This window comes from Drosophila biarmipes, chromosome 2L, assembly GCF_025231255.1.
Source record: "Drosophila biarmipes strain raj3 chromosome 2L, RU_DBia_V1.1, whole genome shotgun sequence".
Lineage (NCBI taxonomy): Eukaryota > Metazoa > Arthropoda > Insecta > Diptera > Drosophilidae > Drosophila > Drosophila biarmipes.
Window position 1 is genome coordinate 15,769,210 of NC_066612.1, and position 26,435 is coordinate 15,795,644.

General features: G+C 44.1%; 8 protein-coding genes across 12 annotated transcripts; 4 read left to right on the top strand and 4 right to left on the bottom strand.

Annotated features, from left to right (window-relative positions):
* Positions 1-340: 340 nt before the first annotated feature.
* Positions 341-1,660, top strand: LOC108034003 (small glutamine-rich tetratricopeptide repeat-containing protein beta). The gene has a single exon (XM_017108732.3). The coding sequence runs from the start codon at positions 462-464 to the stop codon at positions 1,521-1,523; it is 1,062 nt and encodes a 353-aa protein (XP_016964221.1). The 5' UTR covers positions 341-461; the 3' UTR covers positions 1,524-1,660.
* A 206-nt stretch (positions 1,661-1,866) lies between these two features.
* LOC108034002 (apoptosis inhibitor 5 homolog) lies at positions 1,867-4,893 on the bottom strand. 3 transcript variants are annotated; one of them, XR_006368319.2, is made up of 8 exons: positions 4,686-4,893; positions 4,460-4,621; positions 3,672-4,205; positions 3,395-3,595; positions 3,132-3,334; positions 2,885-3,071; positions 2,514-2,819; positions 1,867-2,454 (listed from the first exon to the last, which is right to left on the bottom strand). XR_006368319.2 is itself a non-coding variant. In XM_017108731.3 (8 exons), the coding sequence occupies exons 1-7, from the start codon at positions 4,752-4,754 to the stop codon at positions 2,565-2,567; spliced, it is 1,611 nt and encodes a 536-aa protein (XP_016964220.1). In that variant the 5' UTR covers positions 4,755-4,893; the 3' UTR covers positions 1,867-2,501. The 3 variants fall into 3 exon arrangements, 2 of the variants coding, with proteins under 2 accessions (XP_016964220.1, XP_016964219.1); XM_017108731.3 differs by having other exon boundaries at positions 1,867-2,501; positions 2,565-2,819; XM_017108730.3 differs by having other exon boundaries at positions 1,867-2,819.
* A 146-nt stretch (positions 4,894-5,039) lies between these two features.
* On the bottom strand, positions 5,040-7,696 carry LOC108034173 (conserved oligomeric Golgi complex subunit 5). 2 transcript variants are annotated; one of them, XM_017108984.3, is made up of 4 exons: positions 7,632-7,688; positions 6,944-7,573; positions 5,811-6,881; positions 5,040-5,743 (listed from the first exon to the last, which is right to left on the bottom strand). In XM_017108984.3, exons 2-4 carry the CDS (start codon positions 7,553-7,555, stop codon positions 5,165-5,167), a joined length of 2,262 nt encoding a protein of 753 aa, XP_016964473.1. In that variant the 5' UTR covers positions 7,556-7,573; positions 7,632-7,688; the 3' UTR covers positions 5,040-5,164. The 2 variants fall into 2 exon arrangements, with proteins under 2 accessions (XP_016964473.1, XP_016964472.1); XM_017108983.3 differs by having other exon boundaries at positions 6,944-7,696.
* A 246-nt stretch (positions 7,697-7,942) lies between these two features.
* On the top strand, positions 7,943-8,540 carry LOC108033451 (ragulator complex protein LAMTOR3 homolog). Its single transcript, XM_017107783.3, has 2 exons — positions 7,943-8,089; positions 8,154-8,540. The coding sequence occupies exons 1-2, from the start codon at positions 8,046-8,048 to the stop codon at positions 8,482-8,484; spliced, it is 375 nt and encodes a 124-aa protein (XP_016963272.1). The 5' UTR covers positions 7,943-8,045; the 3' UTR covers positions 8,485-8,540.
* Positions 8,541-8,884: 344 nt separating this feature from the next.
* Positions 8,885-11,059, bottom strand: LOC108034164 (glucosidase 2 subunit beta). The gene is made up of 2 exons (XM_017108970.3): positions 10,042-11,059; positions 8,885-9,761 (listed from the first exon to the last, which is right to left on the bottom strand). Exons 1-2 carry the CDS (start codon positions 11,057-11,059, stop codon positions 9,118-9,120), a joined length of 1,662 nt encoding a protein of 553 aa, XP_016964459.1. The 3' UTR covers positions 8,885-9,117.
* A 324-nt stretch (positions 11,060-11,383) lies between these two features.
* On the top strand, positions 11,384-12,605 carry LOC108033392 (mitochondrial inner membrane protease ATP23 homolog). The gene is made up of 2 exons (XM_017107711.3): positions 11,384-12,151; positions 12,330-12,605. The coding sequence occupies exons 1-2, from the start codon at positions 11,384-11,386 to the stop codon at positions 12,528-12,530; spliced, it is 969 nt and encodes a 322-aa protein (XP_016963200.2). The 3' UTR covers positions 12,531-12,605.
* Positions 12,606-12,735: 130 nt separating this feature from the next.
* LOC108033594 (uncharacterized) lies at positions 12,736-13,186 on the top strand. The gene is made up of 2 exons (XM_017107936.3): positions 12,736-12,853; positions 12,974-13,186. The coding sequence occupies exons 1-2, from the start codon at positions 12,793-12,795 to the stop codon at positions 13,015-13,017; spliced, it is 105 nt and encodes a 34-aa protein (XP_016963425.1). The 5' UTR covers positions 12,736-12,792; the 3' UTR covers positions 13,018-13,186.
* Positions 13,187-13,721: 535 nt separating this feature from the next.
* LOC108034089 (villin-like protein quail) lies at positions 13,722-26,027 on the bottom strand. 2 transcript variants are annotated; one of them, XM_017108857.3, is made up of 7 exons: positions 25,558-26,027; positions 16,626-16,835; positions 16,366-16,568; positions 15,398-16,310; positions 14,327-15,334; positions 14,073-14,270; positions 13,722-14,015 (listed from the first exon to the last, which is right to left on the bottom strand). In XM_017108857.3, the coding sequence occupies exons 1-7, from the start codon at positions 25,582-25,584 to the stop codon at positions 13,902-13,904; spliced, it is 2,673 nt and encodes an 890-aa protein (XP_016964346.1). In that variant the 5' UTR covers positions 25,585-26,027; the 3' UTR covers positions 13,722-13,901. The 2 variants fall into 2 exon arrangements, with proteins under 2 accessions (XP_016964346.1, XP_016964345.1); XM_017108856.3 differs by lacking the exon at positions 25,558-26,027 and adding an exon at positions 19,745-20,160.
* Between the last annotated feature and the right edge of the window lie 408 nt (positions 26,028-26,435).

Sequence of the window (26,435 nt, forward strand, 5' to 3'; positions counted from 1 at the left end):
TATAAGGTTTAGTTTGAACACAAGTGCAACAAAACTTTTTTAACATTTATTTATTTTATTTAGCTTAGAGTTAAAACTATAGGTTAGCTAAATTATGAGGTCTAGCTGCCAAGGCTTGCAGCTCGTCTGAGGTGTGTAATTAAATAAATTTTTATTTTCATTTAAAGCCTTTATATTAAATATATGTAAGTATACTCTCCCATTTGCTATTCATCTTTATTGTGTAGCATTATAGATTTTCTAAATATTTTTTTTACCTTACTACAAGAATTTAACAACAAAATATAGAAAACAACTTGTCAACATAAAATCCGATAACAAAAGTACCTGTTTCGATAGACACTCGCAAGGTCACACTTAAACTTTGACAGCTATAATTTCACACTCACATTTCGCCTAATCACATTTACTTTTTAACTTGCCAGTCGAATCCTAGTGGAACTACTAAAAGCAGAGCCAACATGCCGGACGCAGTGCAGCAGAGTTTCGTGCGGAGCTTCATCGACTACCTGAAGAAGCAGGTGGACGTCATGTCGCCGGACCAGAGCGAAAGTATCGAGGTGGCGATCCAGTGCCTACAGGCGGCCTTTGACGTGGGCGACGTGGAGGCGGCGCAGGATGCCGCTGGCCAGGAGCAGGCCACCACACAAAGCAGCACATCCAGTGCCCCCGGCGGCGATGCGCTGGCCAGCGGCAGCGCCGGCATTGCCCCCAAAAACATCGACATGTTCGAGCTCTTCCAATCGCTGTATATCGAGCGCAACCCGGAATCCCTGGCCCTGGCCGATTCCATCAAGAACGAGGGCAACCGGCTGATGAAGGAGTGCAAGTACAACGAGGCCCTGCTGCAGTACAACCGGGCCATCGCATTCGACCCCAAGAACCCGATCTTCTACTGCAACAGGGCGGCAGCCCACATCCGACTGGGCGATAACGAACGGGCCGTCACGGACTGCAAGTCCGCCCTGCTGTACAACAACAACTACAGCAAGGCGTACAGCCGTCTGGGCGTCGCGTACTCCAACATGGGTAAGTTCGCGGAGGCGGAGCAGGCTTACGGCAAGGCCATCGAGCTGGAACCGGACAATCCGGACTACAGGACTAACCTGGAGGTGGCCAGGAACGCCAGGAATCAGCCACCGCAGCTGTCGCACCTCACTGACGGCCTGAACGCCATGCTGGCCAATCCCACGGTGAGGAATCTGTTCAGCAGCGCCGAGATTGACTTGGAGCAGCTGCAGTCGATGACCCAAAATCCCATGGTTATGAATACGATTGGACAGTTGTTCGCCAACATGGGTCAGACCAATGCAGGAGGCGCCGCTCCCGGAGCCGGTGGCGCCCCTGGTGCTCCGGGCGGTGCTCCACCGCAGATCCCGCCCATGCCCTCCGACATGCTGCGGCTGTTCCAGAGCTTCGCCAGCCAACTGGTGGGTGCTCAGCAGCCAGGCGGTGGACCCAATCCAAATGGCAATCCTGACAACGGACAGCAGCCGGGAAATCAACCCCCGCCAAGCATCTAGTGGGCGACAGCACACACACAGAATAAGTTTTTAAGCTGAAACTATAATTACTGTATCTTTAAAGTTTAAAAGGCTTCTATTACGCATATACATATATATATATTTTTATTAATGGTAATAAATGTATACAAGCTAAACGCTGCGAGGCCTTGCAAGTGCCATTTTCCAATCTTGTAATGACATTTTCTATGGGTTATCAGAGCAAAGCGATTGCATAATACTCCATGTTTCCGAAAAGTTGGTTATGCATAGGTCTACTCCATTAAATACAGCAGAAAGAACCACTACTCCCAAAGCCGAAGTCTTCCCTACCAGGCTTTTCAATAAAACACGCATTCGAAAGTGCTTGTATTTAAATGTTGCTTTTATTGAATTCAAGAAATGTATGCTTTTTGTGTGATTTTTGCTGACTTGCATCTCTACGTGGTACAATTATTGATTTGATTACATGTTAAATAAAAACTAATAGGTTTAAAACTTCAAACCGGAAAACTCCGACTTGGAACTTTGTTTTATAGACTGATATTGCAGAGTTCGTTCAACTGGTTATCGTTATAATCTTATATTTATGCATTTGACAGAATCATAAGAGGAGCGTGATATAAATTCAAAACGATGCCAGCGCCCTTTGTTTTCGGGAAACGTATGAGAAGAGGGCGTGGCTAGGGTTCGGAAAATTTCACGCAAATTGTGGCAAAGACATTTTACACGAAATAATAAAAGCAATGCGTGAGTGAATGAGAAGAATGATTGATAAAAGTTGCATTTACTTTTCATGAGAATAAATTGCGCTGAAAGGAAACGAAAGGGAGAAAGTTAATGGGGAAATTGGATCTCATACTCACCGTCAATCTCTGGAAAAACTAGATTCTCTTGCTTCCGTTTAATTGTATACTTGCTTGGTTACGGCATCATTTAAGTTTTGTTTATTCTGCACGAATCCAATCTCTGGTAGGTTTTTTTTGTTATGTTTATGGACTAGGGACAAACCATTCAAGTGAAGTACTCGTTGCTGCTTTTCTGCTTCTCTAATTTGATTACTTAGTATTTGTTGAAACGACGATTTCTGTAGCCTCCTCCTCCACCGCCGCCGCCGCCACCACCGCGTTGTCTCGTCCGATTGTTGTTGCCATAGTTCTGGTTCACCTTGTTTGAGTATTTTCCAGATGGCGGTGAGTAGAACTTCTGGTCGTTGGATGGTCGCGGCTTCTTCTCGGGCTCCTGATCCTTTTCCTTGCCGTTGGCAGCTGCCTTTTCTCCAAAAGTAATGGGTGCGTGGCGCTTGCCTAGCTTGTTCTGAAAGTCCAAAAAATGTGCTTGTTTATATATATTTTTTGTAGGGACACAATCAATTTGCATACATTTTTTGGCACAATCCAGGAGAGCACAATATCATGTTTGAATATTGGCGGCGAGTGGAATAGATCCCGTATCAATACGTTGATGTTTGATGTAGTCTTCAGCGCCGTCTGCTTCAATTGGTTCTCCTCCGTCTTCAACTCCTCAGCAGTCTTTCCCTTCAGCGCCTCCTCCAGCTTCTTAATATAGCTTAAAGAGACATTGTAAAATTGATTATTATTATCAGTGACTTGCTTTCTTTAAACCTACCCCTGTGTTCCCCTGGCTAGATATTGCAATCTAGCTCGAAAGTCTTTCAACTTCTCCGCGTCCTCGACGAAACTTAAACTATTCGGATGATTCTTTCCCAGCGTGTGCAGAGCGTACAGCAAGCACTCGGCGTGCGAGAACTGAAACGAGGGCGGGGTATCTCCCAGGTCCTCATCATTCAGCTTGGGCAAAGGCATATATTCCTGAAAGAATCAAAACAAGGTTATAGTTTACTTGTCCATTAACTCGCGCCGAAAACTCACCAGCAATACATGGTAGACTGCATTAATGCGTTCGCTGGCATTGTCCAGCTTGTCTGTGTTAGTTATCATCTCGGCGAATACCTTCAGTAATCTGAGTTGGATTTGATCTTGCGACACTGCAGTGGCGATCATGTTCCAGGTCTTGATGGGCAGCAGTTTATCGCAAACGTGGGCCACAAAGGCCGTTGATTTTATGGTTTTCTATACAAATAGTACAAGATTAGATTGGCAAGTTCGCAAAAAGTATGAAATTGATCCGTGGGTATTAGAAACTTACCGAAAAGTAAGGCGCCGCTGCAGTGGCACACTGTATGAATCGCTCCACGACCTCATCATCTACGGCAATGATGTCCGTGTCTGTGTTATTGAGCTCCGCCTGTTCCGTGGCCAGCTTGACGAGTTCGGCGTGTCCGGTGATGGTGCTGCCCAGCTTGGTGGCGCCCAGAATCGTCATGCATAGATGGAACTCGTCAGCAGTGACGTCCTGAAGGGCCTTCTTGATTTCCTCTATAACGTAGTCTTCGATTTCCTTGGTAATGACAGCCGGGCCCATGGTCAGCAACTTGGTGGCAATGAACTTGAGGCATCGCTCCCTGGTCGTCTCATCCCCGGTGGTGATCTGTTGGAACAGTCCGGTGACGGCGCTCTTGGTATCCAGTTTAATGACGGCCAGGAGCGAGTTGTTGACCTGCTGCAGTTCAGTGGCGTCGTCGAGGATCAGCAGCTGGGCCAGAGTGTCGCCCACGCGGATGGTGGCGTCGGCGTTTCCCTGACAGAGTTTCGGCAGATCCTTGATGGCCTGGCGGCGGATCTGAAGGGAAGATGGGTTATAAATGTTAGTGGTGCAAAAATAAAGTATGCCTTAAATATAATACTGTTATTAAGGCAGCTAATAGATCGATTAGTTTATAATACAATAACTTTTCTTACAAAACTGGCTTGGTGTACCGCATAATACTATACTAATCCAAAGATAAGAGCAGATATAAAAGGCATGCGAGCCCGATATCACCAACCCATTATATTATCTAGTAGATCTTAAAGGGTTAATATGGATCCACCCACCTGTGTGTCGTCATCCTCGCACAAATCGAACTGTGCGTCGATGGCCGTGTCGGCCAGATCCGGGAAATGTTTGAAGAAGTTCCCGATGAACTGCGACGCCAAGCGCTTCTCCTTCGAAGAGCCCTTCACAGCCTTAAGAATCTCCTTATACTCATCCACATGCTGGAAGATCACAGAAAACCTCTTATATACCGTTTGTGCGGCACGTTTTGCAATGGCGGCTTACCTCCGAGATTTTATCGCCCGCCTCGGACAGAATTTCGTAGCATTTGTACAATCGCTCTATGTTGTCCATCTTCCTGGCCGGTAGTCTCTCTAATTGCAGCGTTTCGAAGCCTCTTCAGTCTGTTTTAATTCCTTTTTAATTTAGTAAATGTGAGCGGCAGCGTTTTCCCCTTTATTTTTCACGTTGCAAACAAAATGGTGAGCGATAGTGTGACCGCAGCTGCTGAGAGTGAAATTCCAGCTACTGTCAAAGCCATCGATTGTGTATCGTTATCGATATATTTGGAAAATTAATCTATTTTCAAAAATATTTTAATTAAAATGATTCTAAAATGGTAAATCTTACTTACTTAAATTAAATTATATAAAAAATTGATTTATTTCACCTCTTTGACTAATCACAAATTTTTGAAAGCTAATATTTATTCATAAATAAAGTCAAACTTGTATTTAGTTCTAGTTAGATTATACATTTAACATTTATGGAATTGCCTTCAAGGCCTGCTCAAAATACTCCACCATCATGGGGTAGACTTCGTCGTATTGCTGGATGTTCTTGCGCCTGGCATTGTCCCGGTACCGCTGCAATGCACCCGAGATCAGCTCCAGTTTCTCCCGCTCCGCCGTGTGCCCATCCAGCCATTCGATCAAACGTTCGTTAGACCAGTTGGCCGTCGTATGTGGCGACTGGAGATCCGCCCCAGCATGTCCGAAGAGCAGCAGCAACACTATATAGCTGGGTACCAGAGAGTCCTCCCCGATGGTCTGCTTGACCAGTTCCTGGGCCGTTTGGACGATCAGCAGGGACATGGCTCTTAGAAGGCGAGAAGGCTTGCCAAGCTCCGCGAGATTAGGGCAAAGGGGCTTCAAAGCTTGCTCCATGTGCTGGCAGTCCTGCTTCAAACGCTGCCTTCCTGCCGCACTCAAGGGACGCAGGATGCACACGTTGTGCAGAAACAGCTCAATGCATCGCTTGGCCAGCTCGTGGCCACACTTTGTGGTCATCTGCTTGTCATCAAAGAGCGCGATGTGATGAGACCAGGATCGGTTAACAAACTCCTGAGAGATTAGGAAATGAAGTTATGCGAATAAATTATTATTACTGGAGGTTAAAAATGCCACCCACCTGCAGCTCCTTCATGTACATCGAGGGACCCGTGGTGGACAGCCTCTCCGTGTTCAACCCCGGCTCCCTGTGCATACTCAATATGATAATGCTAATAGTCGTTATAATCGACTCCATAATTTGCTGCAGAATGGTGCCGATGAGCAGATCAGCCTGCTCCAGGGAGCGCAATATGGCTTCCCTGGCTGATCCCGGTGACTTCTCAAACTGAACTTGAAGATCGCTCAGCATACGACGCACTGAATCCTTGTAGTAGTACAGAACATTCGCCAACTGTGTGTTCTGTTGCTGCTGCAGATTTGGTAGGTCCACAACTTGCTTGGAATCAGCTCCCAGCTTGATTTGAGCCTCTAATTTTGTGCACAATTCCTTTCCGCAGGCTACGAAAACATTCGCTATGGAGTTTGTGAGACGGGAATCGATCAAGGCAGCACTCAGCTCGGTGGAAGCTACCCGAATAAAATTGTCCACTGTTTCGTTGCCTGGTAAATCCACTCCCGCCAAGCAGGCCTTAAGGTTGGCTGCACACTTGCTAACGTAACCCACTTCCAGAGGAGCGAACAGTTCGTTGTCGAACTGGAACTCCCCATTTAGGCGCTGCTCCAAACCACGGGCCGAGGTAAGCAACTTGGAAAGTCCCTCCTGAAGGGTCTGGGTTACATGCTGAGGGCATTCATCAAAGGACTTTCGCAGGAGCTGCTGGACCTGCTTCCAAAAGCGCTGCGGGATGCACTGGTCCGAGGCCTCTGAAGTGTATCCAAACTGATTTATCTGCTCCAGAGCCGTCTTCAGCAGCTTTATTTGCGTGCAGGTCTCAAAAAGTTCGTCGTACAGCAGCCAGTGCAGAGATTTCCAGAACTTGGCCCGGAAATTCTGGGTGGTAGTCAGCTGGGGAGTTTTCCCGGGTCCCCTCGAGGGAGCTGGCTTGCTAACATTATGCGTGGGCGATTTATTAAGCACGGATATGTCGTTGCCGGCAAAGCACTCCTTAAGGGATTGCTCCATGTCGGCAATAAAGGTGGCCAGCAAGTTTTCCAGGGATTTCTCCAGCGTATTGAAGTTCATAAAGATCTGTGGGGTTAATGCATAAGTACTGCAAGCTATTTGAGTTGTATATGCTTATCCAAACCCACCTTCAAGGCATTAACCACTTGATTCTGATTGCGCTCCTGCAGGCCAGTGACTAACTGCATCTGGGTGAGGTTCCTTATCTTCTGACCCGAGCTGATCACATAGGCTCGTTCCTGCTGGATGAACTCCAAGTCCTTGAGCTCCTTGTCCTCGATTAGTTGTCCCAGTTCGAAGTGCAGTTCCGCCTGGCGAAGGACATCCTTGGTGGCCTTCAACTTGGCCGTGAGGGTCAGTAGTGTTCCTGCCGAGCGGAGGAGGTGACTGACGTCGTGCAGGCGACCGAGCACCTGTGTCTGGTTTTCCACCTGCTGGTACTGCGTGTCCACCTGGCTCTTCAGGCGGTGTCCCGTCTCCCTGACCCGCTGCACATCCTCAGCCAGCGCATTTAGGGCCGCATCGAACCGTCCTGCGTGGGTGGCCTGCTGCAGCAGGGCTCCATGTTTGTCCCGCACCTGCTGGTGCAGCTCCTCCTTGGTGTTTTGCAGTTGCTTCGACAGCTCCTGGATCTGCTGGCCAATGGTTAGGTGCGACATGGAAGCGGTGTAGTCGTCATCATCTGAGCCCGCCGTCTTGGTGCTTGTGGGCTTGGTAGCGCCCGGCTCCCCAGTGACCATGGTGGAGGAAGGCTATCTCTGGGAAGTTCAATTAACACTTCTGCTAATGTAATTTCAGGTAATTTGAAATTATTACGAGAAAATGTTTTTCCACGCAACCAAAAGCGGCCTTTAATCGATAACCTGGCAAGGGCGTAGAGCAAAAATTACTCAAGGGGTCGGTTTTGTGTTAAACTATAACCGTATGTATGTAAAATAAAATATTTTTCTCGACCAATATTATATTAAAAAACAGTATTAAATTTTTCGTAAAATATAAACTTCAACTAAGTTATATTTAAAACATACATTTCAATCAATCTCTAATAAATGTATACATTTTAAAGTACTATTTAATATTTTGAGCCCCAAAACTACGCCCTGTGAAGTGCATTATCGATAGTTTGAGTCAGCTGTTGCTCGGTTTGTTTTGTGTAAATAATTGGATGCGGAGAAAAACTTAAATTTATTGTTATAAGTCCTCTGGTTTTACGCCCTCCCACATTTTCCCATGTCGGACGACATCAAGAAGTACTTGGACGGCCTGCTGCAAAAGTACATACTGCCTTCGAAAAAGAGTTTCCGACTTAATGAATCTATTATCTTATTTTCCCCAAAGGGTCAGCGGCCTGTACGTGATTCAGATTACGGATCGCGACGGAGTGCCCCTCCTGCGGGTCAGCCAGGAGAAGAACGTGGACTTCGCCCTGATGCCCTCGTTCATACCCACGTTCACCACCGCCTGCGACCAGGCGAGCAAACTGGGCCTGGGCAGGAACAAGACCATCATCTCCATGTACTCCAACTACCAGGTGGTCCAGATGAACAAGCTGCCGCTGATCCTGACCTTTGTGGGCGCGGAGAACTGCAACACAGGCCACATCCTGGCCCTGGAGCACCAGGTCGATGGCTATTTGGAGGACATAAAGCTCGCAGTCACCGAGGCATAGATTAATCTACACTGTAACTTACATATTTTATAAAATTACTAAATGTTTATACTTTATTGAAACCGAATTTTGTTGGGAACCAAGAGAAACACATTTTTCAGCTGATTGGTTTGATCCAACAGGTGTATGCCCCTAATTATATTATATACATCTCAACGATTGATCTCAAAAACATAAAATTGGGGTACAAAGTGTTTTGCGTGCAAAACGCTGATACTTTATTCAAAATGCCACATTTTTATTTAATGCACTCATGAGATAATGTACTTTGTGGGCTCAAAATATATGGGATTCATTTAACTAAGTTCTTGGCCTTAAGGAAGGGGTTTACATGAGACTACTCTAAAGTACATCCCAAAGCCCCTAATCGGTCCAACAAACAATTACCATTGTGCGCGACTCTGGTTTTTCAAAAATACTAGGAGTTTACACTTTATTTAGAATGAAACTTGATGTACTTTTTGCTTAAATGCATACACTGAATTAATTTGCTACAATTCTAGATTTTCCTGCTGCAGTTTGGGAATGATCTCGACAAAATGAATGTCCTTCTTTAAAACTAAAATACAATCCCCAAATCTCTGATCTTCGTATGCCAAGCACACACATCCTCCTCCGTGATTGCTGATCTTTTCAGAGTTCGTCGTGCAGTTTCTCCGACTCCGCCTGGAAAGCTTCGCTGTCGCAGGCAGCGGGCGTCTCAAATTCAAAGTAATATTCACAGCGATTGGGTTCGCTGACGGCAGTGATCTTGGGTTCCAGGCCACAACTGATGTTGATTATGGCCGACCGATTCGGACCATTCCAGCAGGCGGCTCCGTTGGCGTACTTCTGCTGCGAATACTTCTTGGGCTCGCCTATCCATTTGTCCCAGCGGCCCAGCGTGGTTTCGGGTCCTCCACTTCTCGACTTCTGAGAAGCGCGATCGAAGGGGCACAGGGTGTAGACGTACTCCCGGTCCTCAAAGTTGTAGCACTGGCCATCGTGAACGGCCCACTCCTCGGTCTGGCCGTAACCCTTGTTGTTCTGGTCGTCGATCTCCCTAACCTCCTGATCGATCTCGCGCAAGCTGCGTTCCACTTCTTCGAGAGCATTTCGAGCCTCGTTGGCCAGCTGGATCAAGCGCTGGGTCTCAGGATCGTAATTTGGTGGGGTCACGTCCTCCACGTCAGGAGAGGCCTCGCCTACGCCCACATCGGGCTCCTCGTCGTCGTATTGATCCTCCTCGCCCTCTTCGTCCGCTTCAATCTCTTCTTCACCAGCCAGTTCAGCTTGCTCTAAAAGAAAAAAGAGGCAGAAGTTCTTTTAAAGTTTAAATTGTACTTTGATTTTAAAATGAGTGGTAAAAAAAAAAAAATAAAAAATAATCGTCTTTAAAATTAGGTATGCTAAATGCACAAGGAAAAACCATCCAGCAGTTTTGCAGCCGAGAAAAAAGTGACTGACGTTAAATTAAATATTGACTCAACTGGATAAGTGGACAAAGAAAATATCTGCTTAATATTGCAATACATTTTGCATGCTTTTAAATACGAAATATTTAAAGCCTTTCCTTACCTTGGGTGGGCTTAGGAGGTGTGGGGTGGATAGCTTCGGTGGAGACCTCCGCCTGCTCGGTCTCTGGTTGTGGAACCACCTCCTCCGGCTGCGGCGGCTGGAACAGACCTTCGGCCAGCATTGCCAGAGGCTTAATCCTCGGCCAGGCCAGTGTGACGAACGCGTCCAGATCCACTCGTTCCCGCTCATCCAGGAAGTACTTGGCCTCCTCCACAGTGACAACGCCATTGCGATCCCTGTCTAGGTTCATGTCGACCATCAATTCGGTGACCTCCACGAAGCCATCCTTGTTGGTGTCGTAGCGCACAAAGCTGAGGGAGGCCTCTTGGCGCATCTGTTGTGGCTCCTGTTCCGCCTGGGCTGTCTCCGCACCCACTTCCCGCTGCTGTTCCTTGTAGATTTCAATTGCCTCGGACTCCAGGGCCTCGGCGTTCTTTTTCAGTTGCTCCTTTTCAGCGCGCAGGAGCTCCTGTTCCTTGCGGCGTTGGTCCAGCTCAAGTCGGCGAGCCTCCCGCTCCGCCCTCAGCTGCTTGCCGCGTGTGATCATCTCCAGACGCCGCTCGGCACCTCGCTTGTGCAGCTCGGCTTCGTTGCGCCTTTGGGCAGCAGCAGCAGCTCCGAGCTCCAGGCAGGTGTTGGGGCAACGAACCTCCTGTGACTCATCGCTGCCGTCGCAGCAGTCACAGATTCCGTCCTGCACCTGGGAACTGGGAATGTTCACCGACTGGTGGCCCTTGTTCAGGCAGTGGAACTGGCCCTTTGGACAGGCCGAGGTGCCCGGCTCATCGCTTCCGTCCGCACAGTCGCAGTAGTCGTCGTTGACCTGGGAGAAGGGTATGGTCCGGCTGCCATCCAAGCAGGTCCAACTGTTGTCGCCCGCCCGCGGCTGGTACAGTGAAGCCTTGGCCAGTGAGACTCCCAGAGGACGTGGAACCTCGCTGGCGACACCTGTGGCCAGGTTGAGCAGGGCCACCAGCAGGGCTACTGGCACCATTTGACTGACTCCCGAGCCTTGCATTCTGGGGGTGGTTATGCTACTCCTAATGAATCTCCTAATTCGAGGTGGTCGCCGTGTGCTGTAAATCTTACGTGGAATTTGCTATGGTTTTTACGAGTCGTAAAATGCCGGTGCAGCACTATCGATGGCAGTGGAGACAACTATCGATAGCAGCGGACAGGGGTGTGCGCAAGAACGGCCAAGGGGATTTCACTTACTTGCAGATAACATTAAATCCTCAAATACAGGGCTTATTAAAATTATTGGCAATAAAATATAGAATATTCAAAAATTAAAAGGTTTACAAACCAGTTTAAATTAGTTAATTTTTTTATTATTTAAATTATGTTTATCCTAGCTGCCCCCGAACCAATGTCTGTTCAACGATGTGGCAACTCCGCCGAATCAGCTGCCGGCTCGCTTTGTTATTCAACCAGAGAGGAGGAGCAAAGAACCCATAAAACAATGGACTTTCTGACTAAAGTGTGGGCCAAGGAGGCAGTGACTCCCGTGGAAATAGAAGCATCCACCGGCACAGCGCAGAAAAAACCCAGTCCACCGACAGATAAAGCACCTGCAAGTAAAGAATCCCCTGAGGAGAAGTCCACCGCTCAGAAGGATTGGGGTTATGACCTGTATCCGGAGCGGAGAGGTGAAACCTTCAAGCCCAAATGGACGCGGGTATTGTTTGGAATGGAGGGCCAGGAGAACCTCGACCGCTTCAAGTGCGAGGAGAATGTCTACTGGTGTGTCAAGAACGGCCCCCTGGTGAAGCTGATGATGGGAGCCCTGAAGAGCTCCGGTTGTCCCATCGACCTGCGCCGCCACATCTCCTGCGAGGTGTGCGATCCATCGGTCACGGGCGGCTACGATCCCAAGCTCAACCAGATCGTGGTGTGCCAGAACATGGCCAAGAACAAGAGCATGGTCCATGGAGTGCTCACCCACGAGATGATTCACATGTTCGACTACTGCAATAACGACATGGACTTCCGGAACGTGGACCACCTGGCGTGCACGGAGATCAGGGCGGCAAACCTGGCTCATTGCTCCTTTTTGAGCGCCATGTTCCAAGGGGACGCCTCGCCCTTCAATGTCAAGGAGGCGCATCAGGTGGGTGATGAATATTTGGCTATCAGCTCCTGGAAAACACCTCCTTATGAAAGACATTTAAGCAGATCTGTGTATGCTTCTTATGTCGATCTTCCTTGTTAATATACTATTGAGCTTTGTCTAACAAGAATTTTTAAGATTTCTGATACTAAATATACCTTATTAATTACTATTCCAGAACTGTGTCAAGTCCAAAGCCCTGGCTTCTGTCCTGGCTGTGCGGAATATTACCAAAGCAGATGCCATCGCTGCTGTGGAACGAGTTTTCCCCAAGTGCTATGCCGACTTGGAGCCGATTGGCCGGAGAATCCGACGCAATTCCACGGACCAGCAGAAGGCCTACATGGAGGGCCCCATGTACGGCTATGATGTATATTAATTGTTATATATGATTTCGTTTTTAAGTACCAACACAAAAAAGCTGAATAAAACTATGTTTTAATTTTGAGGGTCACGCTGCCAGACAGTTTTATATTTGAAACTTAATGCTTGGTTATTAATTAAATTATTAACAATTAGTCATGAAAATGTACCAAGTTCAAAGGACAAATGCGATTAATGACCACCAAAATGTTGCTTATAAAACCGACAATCAGAACTGATATTTTCAGTACACGTTTGAAAGCAAAAGAACTGAAACCATGGAGGACTGCGAAATATTCGGAATGATATTTGAAATCATTAGCGATATGCTGTTTGGCAGTAAGTTGGAGGATATAGGAGAAGTGGAGCTGGATAAGTAAAAATGTCAAAAAACGTTTTTAAAATACTCTTAAAATATGTAAATAGCTTTAAAATTTAAAAAACAAATCAATTTTGCAGGTGACAGCTCTTCCGATGATGATTATGACTCTTCCAGCACCTAGGATGCATTTTTCAATATTTATTGATAATTATTAACCATGAAGTAATAGCAGTTTTTAAACGAAAATATTAAAATTGAAGAAAAACAGATAAACTTCACAAAAAGCTACAAAATTCAATAACAAAATTATAAAAATATGAAGTTATATCAGGCAATATAGACTGATGTGAGCTGCCAGACATAAATAATTAATATTTATATAATACTTTCAAATAAGCCTATAATCCTATTACTTCTTGCTTTTGTAGCTCACGATGAGTATTTCGGATAAAAATACAACTAAAATTGAAATAACACACCCATTGTGATGTAACAAAGCAAATAAATTTGATATGAGCATTTAACGCTAAAAGCTTTTCAATAGGCATACTATATTTTGTGTATTATTGACCCAAATCATGCAATCAGTGAGCTCAAATTGGTCGAGCGTTTTGGTCATGGCTCATTAAAGGGGTCTTGGTCAAAATCACCGCCGAGCGGCCATGCCTTTGTATTTAGTTACAAAACGTTGAGCACACCGGTTCGAATATGTTTTGGGATCTAATCGGAGGAATTTTCGAGTTCATTTTCGGACTGTTGTTTCCCAGTAAGTCTTACATTTTCTTGATAGTTATTTCATTAAACTGGTGACTTCGCTTGTTGTTCAGGTTCCGGAAGTGGAGACGAACCCGATTCTGAGGAGGTGGAAACCACTTGATGGCCTAAAATAATTTTGTATACTTTTTTAATTGCAAAAGTTCCATGTTTTCGCTTTATTAATCTACGTAAAGTATGCATATTTAACATAAACTGCTTCAACAGCTACTATATCTTCATAGTATTCATTAAATGTGAGGATTATATACAGTGCGCTCTCGTTACACGCATTTCAACAAGTTGCTGAGCTCAAAACAGCTTGAACTGCTTTTTCAGTTCCATTTTCTTCCACTTGGGCAGCTCGTCAAATTCATAAAATGACATTTTAAATACAGATACAAAATCGTCGTGAGTAAGATGAACCTATGATAGAAAATACATGTTACAAAATCGATGTCATAATTAATTTGATTAACGTACCTCTCTCTTCAGCGGATTAATTTCTGGGGGCAGCATGTCCATCTCCTGGATGAGAACTGTAAGCGGATACTTTTTGTGCCCATCAAAGTCCCTCTGTCTATTGTTAAGAAGCTGAGCTGATCCCTCATTTGGGAGGTTACAGGTGCTGGGTACTTCGTTTCCCAGATCCTTGCGCATTTTTTCGTAGGATAAGAAGTTCTGAAAGGGCATTAATTAGGGTTTATCAGTGTTATACAATTAATAAAAATACGCACCTTTCCGTAATCGTTCTGCCACGACTCAAAGAATCCCTTGAAGACATTTGGCTCCTGGAACTGCTTGACCACTGCCAATGCCGTAGCAGATCTGCGTCCGAATGGCGCATTTTGTATATAACTTTGGGCGATGGCCGTGTAGCGCTCTTGGTTTAGAGCCTGTGATCCCAGCCAGACGTAGGTGAGGGTTCCGGTGTCCAGGATATAGGTGCAATCCGAACAGAGATCCTGCTGATCGAAGCCAAGCATCTCCTCGTACCTCAGCGAGCTCTGTTGCCACCAGACCATAAAAAGTTGTACGGGAGGTCTCGGTTTACTGGGAACACTGGTGTTGAGATAACAATTATTGCTGAGAGTGGGTGATATGTTGCCGCCATTAGAGCTTCCATTGCACATGCTGCCGGCACCACTGCTGCTGCTCGTACTGCTGGAACACGAGTTCCCATTGCCGTTGATCACGAGAGTTTGGTTAAAGTACATGGCCACCGATTGCCAGAACTCCTTGCTTTCCTTGCCTTCCAGGACCAGTGAGCTCTCACCCAGAAGCGCTCCAACAGATTTGGCCATCTCGCGGGCATCTCCCGTGCTACTTTGACCACACCACACCCAGACATGACTCGTTTTAATCACATAGCAATCTTTGGAGCTGATCGAAGACAGAGGTGTCTCTTCCACCGCCTTAGCATTGTAGCTAGCGTCGCCGTAAACCTTTAGGAGAAATGTGTCCGCCAAGAAGTCACCCCCATTTGTGCTCCCATTGTAAAGCATCTCGCTGCGCTGACCCCGCATAATGATTAGTTTGCCCTCGAAGATCTGAAGAAAATGCGGTGGCTCATCAAATTCGTAGAGCTGTACGAACATTCCTGGCTCCTTAAGAGCATCGAAGCTAGCTTTGGCGAACTTGTCAGCCCGGGAAATAGATTCCGCTGACGCCTCTGAGCCATTCCATTGGTATATGATCGATTTAATGCCCACCGAGGCCAGATCCGCGGGAACAACTGTGGCGCACTAAAGAGGACAAAAAGAATGGTTATCTTTATGATTATAGAAAGTCCTTGGGATCACCCTTACCTGCACACTGTACTTGACCACGTAGCTGGCATTGGTGGTGAACACCATCGTCTTGGAGATGGGCACCTCCTGCACCTGATCCCCCCAGATTCGATAGACTATCCTTTCACCCCTGCCATCATCAACAAGCTGTGTGTCCGCTGCCATTTTAGGGCGTTCGCATAGTGAATGGGCATCCAGCTTTCCGAACTTTGTGGACACCGGCTTGTGACCCCTAGTGTTCTCCTGCCACACGTTCAGCCAGTTGGCAAAGAGGCGCTTAAACTCCACCGGTTCGTGGCCCTCCAAGACGCGCACCACCAGGGTGTTGTCCGGGTACTTCTTCTTTTTCACAAAAGCACGCCCATTTCCCATCGCAGAGAGGGCGTCTGCTTGGGGTGCTTGAGCTCCCACCCACAGCCAAATGCTCTGGCCGTAATTATCCAGCAGATAGACTCCGTGGGCATCGCTCAGATCATCCTTTGCTGGCATGCCCACATCCAACTGATCCAGGTGTAATCTTCCCCGTTGATTGCATTTGTAGATGCGGAATTTATTGCTGTTGTAGTCAGCGTACTCGCTGACCAACTGACTGGCCTGGCAGACCATCCGTTTCTTGAGCGGCAGCAGGGAGTTCCACAGCTCCTTGTTCTCCTGGGACATGGCCTGTTCGTAGCCATCATCTACTATGGTGATGGGAGATCCGCTGCAATGCTTCTGAACCCAGGCGAGTGCACTTCGCCTCTCGATTCCCGAACTGGAGCGACCAATCCACACGAAGATTAGGGTATCCGTTTGCAGGACCATTATGTAATCCGAGTTGAAATGAGACCAATCAATGGTGGCCTGCTCAATGGACCGCAGCCACTTGCGGGCGTGCAGTTGAAAGAGGCGCGGCCTCTTGGGGGCGTTTGTCAGGGCTCCAGAGCGTACACTGTAAACGAAACTCGGTTACTATCATTCTGATTTGATTGATAGAGGTTACTGACTCGTAGCCCATCTTGAAATAAGACAGGAACCTCGCACTCTCCAGACCCTGCGTCTCGCGGTATATAGAAGATACATTTCCCAGGTACGTGTCCAGCTCCTGGATTTTATGCACCACGTTGGAGCGGTTCTGCTCGCTGACATTCTTGCCCAACCAGTAGTGGATGTATCGCTCGAGAATCACGTTGGGCTTCTGTTCGCGTGTCTAAAGGTATGGAGTATAATTGAATAACTTTGTTTCGCAAACTAATTAACTACCTACGATGGTTTCATGAGTGGCATAGTGTCCGGTCAAACTCGCAGCGTAGATGATGTAGGCGCAGTTGTCGTAGAAGGTTCCATACAGCGATCGGGGAACGGCCTCCAGACGATCTTCATCAATCTTCCATAGGGCAAAGGTTACCGCATTTTTGGCCACCTTGCGAAAAGTGGCGTCTACTTTCAGGTCGGGAATGGTGTTGGGACGGACCTCCTGGAATTTTAATATAATACTTAGTTTAGCTTTGGGGAAACAGTTTTTAAACGTATGTTTATACAATTAATATATATATGCTATAATAGTTGGAAATATATATTTTAAAGGAAAAATGTTTTTCTAAAAATCTTCAATTTTTGCACATAAAGCATTTAAAAGCTATAGTTTAAATAAATCTCCTTTCCTAGCTCAAGATTAAAGAGTGCAAGTTGTAAGCACGTAGCTCAACTCAAACGACTGGAACAAATCAGGTTGCACTTAATGAAATTTCAAGTGCAATTACCATTCTGCGCTCCCAGTTTCACTGCAATGTCACTAGCAGGTTGTTCGAACAGCACTTGTCACGACATTAAACACCTTTCGAACGGCCAATTGTTGCTGTCATGCGACACTTTTCAAAGCCCAAGGATAGCCGCACAAAAATCGCAGAAAAAGAGATTGAATTTTAATTCGCCAAGGAAAAATGAAGAGCCGAAACCCGTCTGGAGAAGTGCTCTGCATCCGATTGGAGGCGCGAGTGATAGTGAAAACTAAAAGTGAACAGAGGCGGGCGTGAACCACATCCAACCACATCGGCGGTGCATCCAGTTTTTGTTGGCTGCTGTCGAACATTATGCTTTTATTTATTTATGGAACGCAGCAAGGTGGAAAGCGGCTGCCAGCCATTGGGTGCACGTACATAACCATGCACATACAGATACACTCATCCACCGCATCTTCATCTCGATCTTGGCCAACGGTTTGGGGTCATTAGGCTGCCTTTGGCTAATTAATGCTTTGACTTTGAAGCCATTTTATTTGGGGGCTGTGATTACGCCGGCGTGCTCAGTGACCAAAAACAAGTTCACGCTTCGCCCGGCAACGTAGGTTACTCCCACAAAACGACATTTCATGGAAATCACAATAGTAATGACTGGCTTTTTGTGGGGCCGCTCATAAGTAAGCAATGCATAAAATGCGCTGCACACATAACATGGAAACATTTTAATTGTCGCCTGCAAATGGCGAAATAACTCGGATTACTTTAGCTGGGGTTGGGGGCTAGCCTGGTTTTCCAGCTCCCTGGCTCTTTGATTGATTGGTCTTCACTGTTGACAGATAAACTACATTTGTCATGGTCTAACAAAAAACAATAAACTGGCACAGCCTTTGTTTTTATTTCTTAGTTGATGGCCCCTAGAGACTTTCACAGCCGCCAATTAGCGACATCAATCCACGCGAAAGCTGATAGATGAAATGTTCTCAATAGAATGCCAAAAATAAATTAAGATGCCCATATATCTTTGATGAAGCTTGGCGCGAAAATCAATCGACAGCCATTGTTGTAAATTTTTACTTTCTTTCGGGTAAAGCTATTAAGCAAATGGATGGAGCTGAAAAGTTTAATTGCTGGCCATCGATTGCTCTAAGCGTCGGTACACATTTGGAGCGAAGTTTAATTTACTTCTGAGGTAAAAGTACACTTGGAAATCCACAAAAGAAAGTGCTTTCACATGGAGTAGGTGTTTTGTTTCTAAATAAGAGAGCAATAAATAAATATAGGCCTAAATTACATTTAGAGAAACCTGCCAGTTATATCATAGAATCGAGAAAACCAATATGTTTAAATGTAGAAACAAGAATTGTAATTCTTTTTGGGATTAAGGTACTTCTTTGAAAATGTATATAAAATCTATTGAACACTAATCAGAGCTTTCATGAATGAATCTCAAATAATTTTGACGAGTTTTATTAAACTTAGAATAAGTTTTGGATGCAAATAAAAAACTTATAATAATCTTTTTGAAATCCTTTTTGGATTAGGGTACTTCTTTGAAAATTTAAATAAAAAATATTGAGCTTTAATCAGAGCTTTTATGAATAAATCTATAACATCTATGTAAATAAAAAGTATTGAACATTAATAATAATAATTTTGGCGTACTTTATTAAACTTATAATACGTTTTGGATGCAAATAAAAAACTTATAATAATCTTTTTGTAATTCTTTTTGGAACAGGATACTTCTTTGAAATTGTAAATAAAAAATATTGAACTTTATTCAGAGCCTTTACGAATGAATCTCGAATAATTTTGACGAGTTTTATTAAACTTAGAATAAGTTTTGGATGCAAATAAAAAACTTATAATAATCTTTTTGTAATACTTTTTGGATTGGGGTACTTCTTTGAAAATGTAAATAAAAAATATTGAACTTTAATCAGAGCTTTTATGAATAAATCTATAACATCTATGTAAATAAAAAGTATTGAACATTAAACAGAGGTTTTATGAATAAATCTATAATAATTTTGGCGAACTTTATTAAACTTAGAATCAGTTTTCAATGCAAATAAAAAATGTATAATAATCCCTTTTAATTCTTTTTGGAACAGGATACTTCTTTGAAATTGTAAATAAAAAATATTGAACTTTATTCAGAGCCTTTACGAATGAAACTCGAATATTTTGCTATATTGTTTTTTAATGGTACAGTTTATGAAATAATTTTCTCTAGCAAACTTATATCATTTGAAAAAAACCGATCAGGGCTGCACATCAACACAGAATTGCCTTTTCTCGATTTATTTATGCAGCAAACCAAAGAAACCATATTCCTTCAAATGAAATGACAAAATCCGACCACTTTGACAATTGGTTTTTCCTTTACTTCTGTGAAACTGTTGGTTAATTTTTCCTAACAACTCTGTGAACAAATCATTACAAGACCCGGCCAAACACCATCATCACACCCAGAAATGATTGCAATAGATAAGCAAATAATCGTAAACTCGTAATTAACAGCTGAAACTGGCTAAATAAACTTGTCCGGGCCGAAGATCGCGCCAAGATTCAGGTGAGTATAAGAGAGCTGATGGGAGAGATTCGCGACTCGCGGTGTGCATAATGAAAAGCCTGTAATTACCGTTTCTTTTGGTGACAGCGATAGCTCCATGTTGTCGCAGGGGCTCGAAAAGCCGCGGATGTATCTGTATCTGAAAGATACTGCAGAGCTGCCTTGAACTAGTTTTGTTTCTCTCAAAATTGTTGGCGATTCCAATGGAAGCCGGCAACGGGGCGGCTCAAAGTGAAATCCTTGCGAGTTTTTCCAGCGCTCTTGAAAAGCGAATGTCGCCGCACACTTCATACACACACGCAGCGATTGAAAGCGAACTGGGTCTCAATACGCGATCATTAAAGTGGGCAAAAATTTAGAATGGGTGCTGTGTTTCCCAAAAATCTGAACCGAAATGGAGATGAAACTGAAAGCAAAGTAAACTGCTAGGCTGGATTCGATTCGAAACGGTTTGGATTCGGTTTCCCGACTCTTGCGGCCCAGAGATTTTCCCGGGTCTCGAGCGACGCGTCTTTGCCACCAGAAAGCCAACTGCGGACTGCTCGCCTCGGAAAGCCGCGCTCCAAGTTTATGGCCAGGCCAGCACCGAGCACGGAGCATAGAGCATCGGGCCACGAGATCCGAGCCAGAAGAGCAAGTGGAAAGCACCACCAGCGACTGTGACTCAGAAGTGAATGAAAATTATCAGTTAGATTGTCGCTCTTCCCCTCCAACCTCTTCGCAGCCAGCTGGCTGAGAAATGCAGAAAGCGCAGCGCATTTTGTTGCGGTTTCTTGGCCATTTTTGCTCTTTGTCCCAGGCCAACGGAACTTGGCTCTGGGCAAAAGGCCAAGAGGAAGTGCTGGCACAAGGGCTTAGCAAATTCTTGCGGGGTGTTTGCTAATTCTTTCTATTAGCTCTCCGCGGGTGAGTATTTACTCCAGAGTGGGTGTTCCACAGGGTCTTTCAGCTGAGGAAGACACTTGGATCTTTACATTTACCAGCGATATTAATTCTTCTTAGATGCTGCAAAGTTTTTTTTTTAAACTATTTTCTTAAGAATAATATGTTTTAAAATACTTTCTAAACAAAAAACCCATATGTTCAACTATTTTCTTTATCTCAAGAAACTACATTTTTAACATATACCTAACTAAATACTCAAACTCTTATAATCTTATATTTAACTCTGTTTAAGCCAGTATTGATTTATTTCTTTTTCTTCTTTAAGCTGGAGACATTATGATCGCACTGGCAAATATTCATTGCAAATAAAAACTTGTATTTCATAACTTAGGTAATGAAAAATGAATCTCATAGTAGGAGCTTGTTTATGATGGATTAATTGAGATTTAATATGTCTAGCAATGAGTTTATATAAGTGAGATATTAAGTTTTATTTATAAATTTTGTTAAAGAAATCAAACTAGTTTTCAAAAATACTTTATTAAATATTAAAGAACTCTTAAAAAATTGAAAAAACTTGTATTAGATATCTAGCATTCCTTTAAAAAATTTTCATTCTTAAGTAGGGGAAAAGAGCATGAACCAAAAAAATATAATAAACTTCAAATCTATCTACAAATGGGGCCTTCCCATAACATCTTAAAAAGCTCAACCCATCGAAAGAGTCTTGAATCTTCTACTCAGGAGACTCCACAGAGTGACTTCTTGTCTAGCCAATGACTCCTTCCCGCTGACTCCACACCTTGCTGCACTGACATTCTCCACAGGCAATCAAGCACAAACAGCGGAGCTCGGGAGCGGGAAAGGAAATCCATATCGGCGCTGTATACTCCATCGATTTGCATCTCTCGGGTTTCCTACGGCTTTTGTCAACCGACCCGCCGCGCTCGAGTGGCTTGAGTCTTCACTTTTATGATTTATGCTTAAAGACTGGCAGACGGGCATTTGCCATAATCATTAGCAGCCGCAAGGGGATTGGGGATTGGGGATTGGAAGTCGGAGATCGGGGATGGGGTAGTCGGAACTGAACACTGCAAAACTCCCTCGGGTTGGGTAAGTGAGGAAAGTGGTCAAATTACTTCTGGGGGGAACTATTTCGGCAGCGATTTGTTCGGCAATTCAGAGCCAGGTTTCGACTCAATTAAGTCGAAATGTGTTTTGTGTATGACTCGGTAATGAGTCGAAATGGTTTTCCAGTGTGTTCCAAAGCGTGAAAGACACTAATGGGTCTCTGGCCCAGAGAACCGTGTATCTGTGTATCTTCGTATCTGCGTATCCACGTATCCGCATCTTGGCCAGACAATGCGATGCCTTTCAAAAAGCACAACTCTCTTTGTTGTCCATGTTTCATGTTTCCATGTTTTCCCCCAACGCGGGCCAACTCAAAACTCTGACAAGTTCAATCAACCGTTGAGGTTGAGGCGTGAACTGGGGAAATGGCGAAAAACAAAACCGAAAAAATGAAAGCAATTGTAAATGAAAATGTAAATTGTAAATGTAGATGCGAAATGCAAAGCATTTCTTTGCACCAGCTGAAAATGTGCGACTTTTAGCATGATGAAAAATGCAATTTACGATTTATGATAATTACACACGTCAGTCCGCAAAAAGACAAACGACCAGGCAATTGACTTTTCCTTTTCAGCCAAAAGTCGGCAAACAATTTGATTGTTTGCCTTTTGTTGCGGTTCGAAAAGCCAAACACATTAAGACCATTTTGTGGCCACCGCACGCGACATTTACGTAAAGTCTGGAAAAGCGCCTGAGAAGTCTGAAGCCTGCAGTCTGCAGTCTGCAGTCGGAAAAGCCCACAATAATGCAACATCGACTTGTGGCATTTTCATTTTCCGCAACTGCCAACGGGAAACGGGCTGGCAATGTACCGCTTTGGACTCGATTTTTTCTTTTATTGTCTCGGTTTTCCTCTGGCAGTGGCTGTGCCAATGGATCTTTGCTCTTTTCCAGGCTTTTCATTAGCCACAGCTGAAGATGGCCAAGGAATGGCGAACGCGCTGCTGGTAGCTTCTTCATCTTCGGGCGAAAAACAGTCCCCATTAATTGCCCACCGATCCAGATGCAGCTCCAGATCCAGAACCAGACCAAACCGCCAGCTGACTAATCTCAATGGGCATCCACTGATCTTCTGGTAGCTTGGGCCATGATCGATTTGTAGCCAAGTTTGCAAGGTGTTTTAAAACAAGTGGAGATCTTTGAAGCAGTTGATAAAAATCAGTGGGCCACAAAACAGTTGATACACACATAAAAAACTACTAAAATTGTTTACTATTTTTCACACATCTAGTTATACTCCAAAAACAGGTTTGCTAAGAGGTAAACAGCTTAGAGTCGTAGCTATAAAAGTTACAAAATCCTAGGGCTTAACCCAATAGTTTAATGGTTCAAAGCGACATCTAAGAAAAATTTCCGGTAAGAGCTAAGATTTGTTATAGGTAATATTTTGTAAAACCACTTTACTTTGTATCTGTTTTTATAATGTTTTTTAGATGATAATTATAAACCACTTTACCCTGTATAAGTTAATATAATGTTTTTCAAGTCATTCAAAAAGCTATAAAAAAGGAAACAAATCTTTATAAAGATTTTGAGACATATAAATAATAATAAATAGGCAATCAAGCACCTCATAAAACATTGGTCAAAAGCAATGTTTGGGCTTTGTTATTCTTCTTCGCTCTTTCAAATCAATTCTTCCCATCCGTGGCCTGTAAGAGCTGAATATCAATAACAATAACAGGTGTTTTGGCTGGCAGTGCTTTTGATTTGGCATTAATAAATGGTTAATTAGCTGCGATAGGCGGGAACAGAACTGGAGACCACAAATCACAGTCGGCTTGAAAGGCGTTCGATCTTTGGATTGAAAATCGGATTGGATTTTCCACTGGCACAATTGATTCGCTGCGAGTTTCACGAAGTTGCTACCGCAGATGTTATTTTCCAGTTTTTCTGTGGTTTTTCTCCCCACTTTTTTGCTACTCGTAATAACAATTCGGTGTTGTCTGCTTCCCACGCCAAAAACTTAAGTCCAAAGCCCAAGGTGTGGGTGAATTAAAGACGACGAGGAGTTCAAAGTAATTTCTTCATTGAAAGCGGAGGCAGTGAAAAGTTGGACAGCAATTGCGATGGAAGCTGAGCATTTGGGAGCCATAAACAAACAATCGCCGCCCAACGGTGGTTTAACTGTTACTTAACATGCAATTAACCCGGAGTTAAATAGTAAAAACTGAAAACTGAATAATGCAAATACATATAACCAGATTCGGTTCGGGTTCAGCTGCGCTGAGATAATCTCTCTTGAAAAACTCGGACTACACGCAGATGTGCTGCAATAACTTTCTAAGTAAGGGGTCGTTCGTCTTAATAATCACACATCTGGGAAAGCGTTTGCTTGGATATTCATTAGGCAGGCCCTTAAAAGATGGTCGGGCATAATAATATAGCCTCAGAAACACTGTCCATTGACCCATTTGCATTTGCCCAAGTCCAAATTAGTGGGGGAAAAGCAGTAAAAACATAAAGAAAGCTGCGGATGGGTTGGACCTGGCGTTGCGTAGAAGTTATTCCCACCTTTATGGATTCTTTGGCTTCGCCGGTTTCGTGCTCATGCGTAGTTCTCCCAAGATCTTGTTTCTGACATTTAATCACCGGAAGCTATCTTCAAGCATCTCCAGAAGCCCGCTTAATTAAGCCAAATCTCTTTTGGGTCATCGCTTCATGGGGTCTCCAGCTGGGCGCCCGAGTCAGATAAATCCATTTTCGTTGTGCATTTCATTAGCTGTGGTCCGAATCCATCCGAATTGGTTTACCATTTCCCGTATTGTATTTTCCTTGTTTTGAATACTCCAATTAGACACGTCTCTTGTCTGCCGCTTGTCTTCCACAGATATGGTGAATTGGAGCCGCTGTTATGTTAGATTGTGCGGAACGGGAACTCCACTATCTTCGGGTGCTCTGATTCATGTGTTTGTCATAGCTCATTGTTTATTCTTGGAATGGCATTGATATTCCAATTAATTGATTTTCAGTTGCAAGGTCGAAAGGTTTGCTTTTCCCATCGGAGGAAAGAAGTCGGGAGCAACAATTACCTTATTAACTCGATAATTCTTAGGAGAAGAATTTGATATCATATGATTTACTTAAAAATGTTTTGGTTTATAATTTTGACCAACATAGTTTCTTAAAATACCTATAAATCCTGGTTTTGGTAAGGTCTACCAAATTAATTTTTTTGATTCTGAAAGAAGTAGTGTTGAGCCGTAGAAACACACATACCTTACAGAAAAAAAATTGTACATATAACACCAATTTGTAAAGCTACATTTTTTTCGAATTGAGCTTTAAAACAGCATTTTCTAAACTTCCCTATACATTCTAGTTTCACTCGAAAATGTTTCGAAAGATATTCAAATACATTTTTTTTGTTCTTTCATTAAAGAGCTTATGTCCCAGAATCCAACTGTCCCACGCTTGTGAAGTGACACTATCTGAAAATGAATAGATGTACCTTTTCGAGGACATATCACTTAGTGATCTTAATCCAACTATTAGAGTTATTTGGCATAGAGTAAAAAAAATAAGATTTTTCCGAAATAGCTAATTTTCTTTAAAATTGTAGTACCATAGAAAAAATTGGATTCATTTTAGGAACTTATTTCAGAAGTAGTTAAGTATCTAATATAGCAAACTTCGATTTTTAACCGTTCTGAAGCTATGTACATATGCATATTGATGTACATACATTCGCAATGTAACGTAGTTATCGATTAGGAAACTTCTAATGCTCGTTATCGATGTCGCACCCATTGCGAATGCATCTGCAATCGAAAGCACGGATTTCTGCCTCCACTTGCCGCATAAGCGCCTAATTAATTACTTCGCGCCGTAAAACGTGTAGAAACACTTAATTAATTTGCACTCACCTGCTTGATGAAATTAAATGGCGGCATTTTGTGGTCCACTCTGCGGCTGCTGCAATGCAAATGTTTTCCTTTCGTTAGCTACTGGTACGCGCGCTCGGTGTGTGATCAAGGCATGCAGTTGCAACGCCAAAATTAAACACTTTAATTAACTTATTCGCACTCGCGGACTATTTGTTGTGTTTACTGCCGTCACCTTTGTGGCGTTCGCTTGGCTTGGCCGCCTTGTTGCGATTTGCTTTCGCGCGCCTCTTCGGGCAGTTTACCGTTAGTGTGAGAAAAGAGAGCGACACCGAGGTGATAACGCGTTTTTGGCACTGTCTATTTTTGCGCACTTTCCAAGCAAATTAACCCGAATTAACGCCTAGCGGAAGTGGCAGAAAGGATATATTCGCGCGGTCCGGTCGCTGATCTGTCGCTTTGGCGGTAAACTTGGCCCGTGAAAAGTCGGCTTACTTCTGAACGTGAAAAGCCTCAATTGAAGCGGGCGATCGCACGCTCAAGCGTACATATGTACATACCCATGCATACTTGCTACATACAGAAGTATGTATGTTCGGATGTTCCTCTGCCGACGCCGACGTCGGTGAATGTGACCCTTTCAGTTCCACTTTGACCATGGCCAACTTTTGGGGTATATTCGACCAGCGGACAGCGCCATGAAGCGGACAATTATGGCCAGTACAAACTATAGTTAGTTAGCCACTACAAGGTGCTTGAACGCTAACCAACTTAAAAAGCGAGCGATTGCAATGCATTAGCCGGGAATTCAAGATGTGGAAAGTGCGTCGCTCTGTGCAAGGTATGTACATACTTCAACAATGTACATACATATGTATGTACATTCACATGTGCAATGACAGTTGTCGTGCAACATGCAT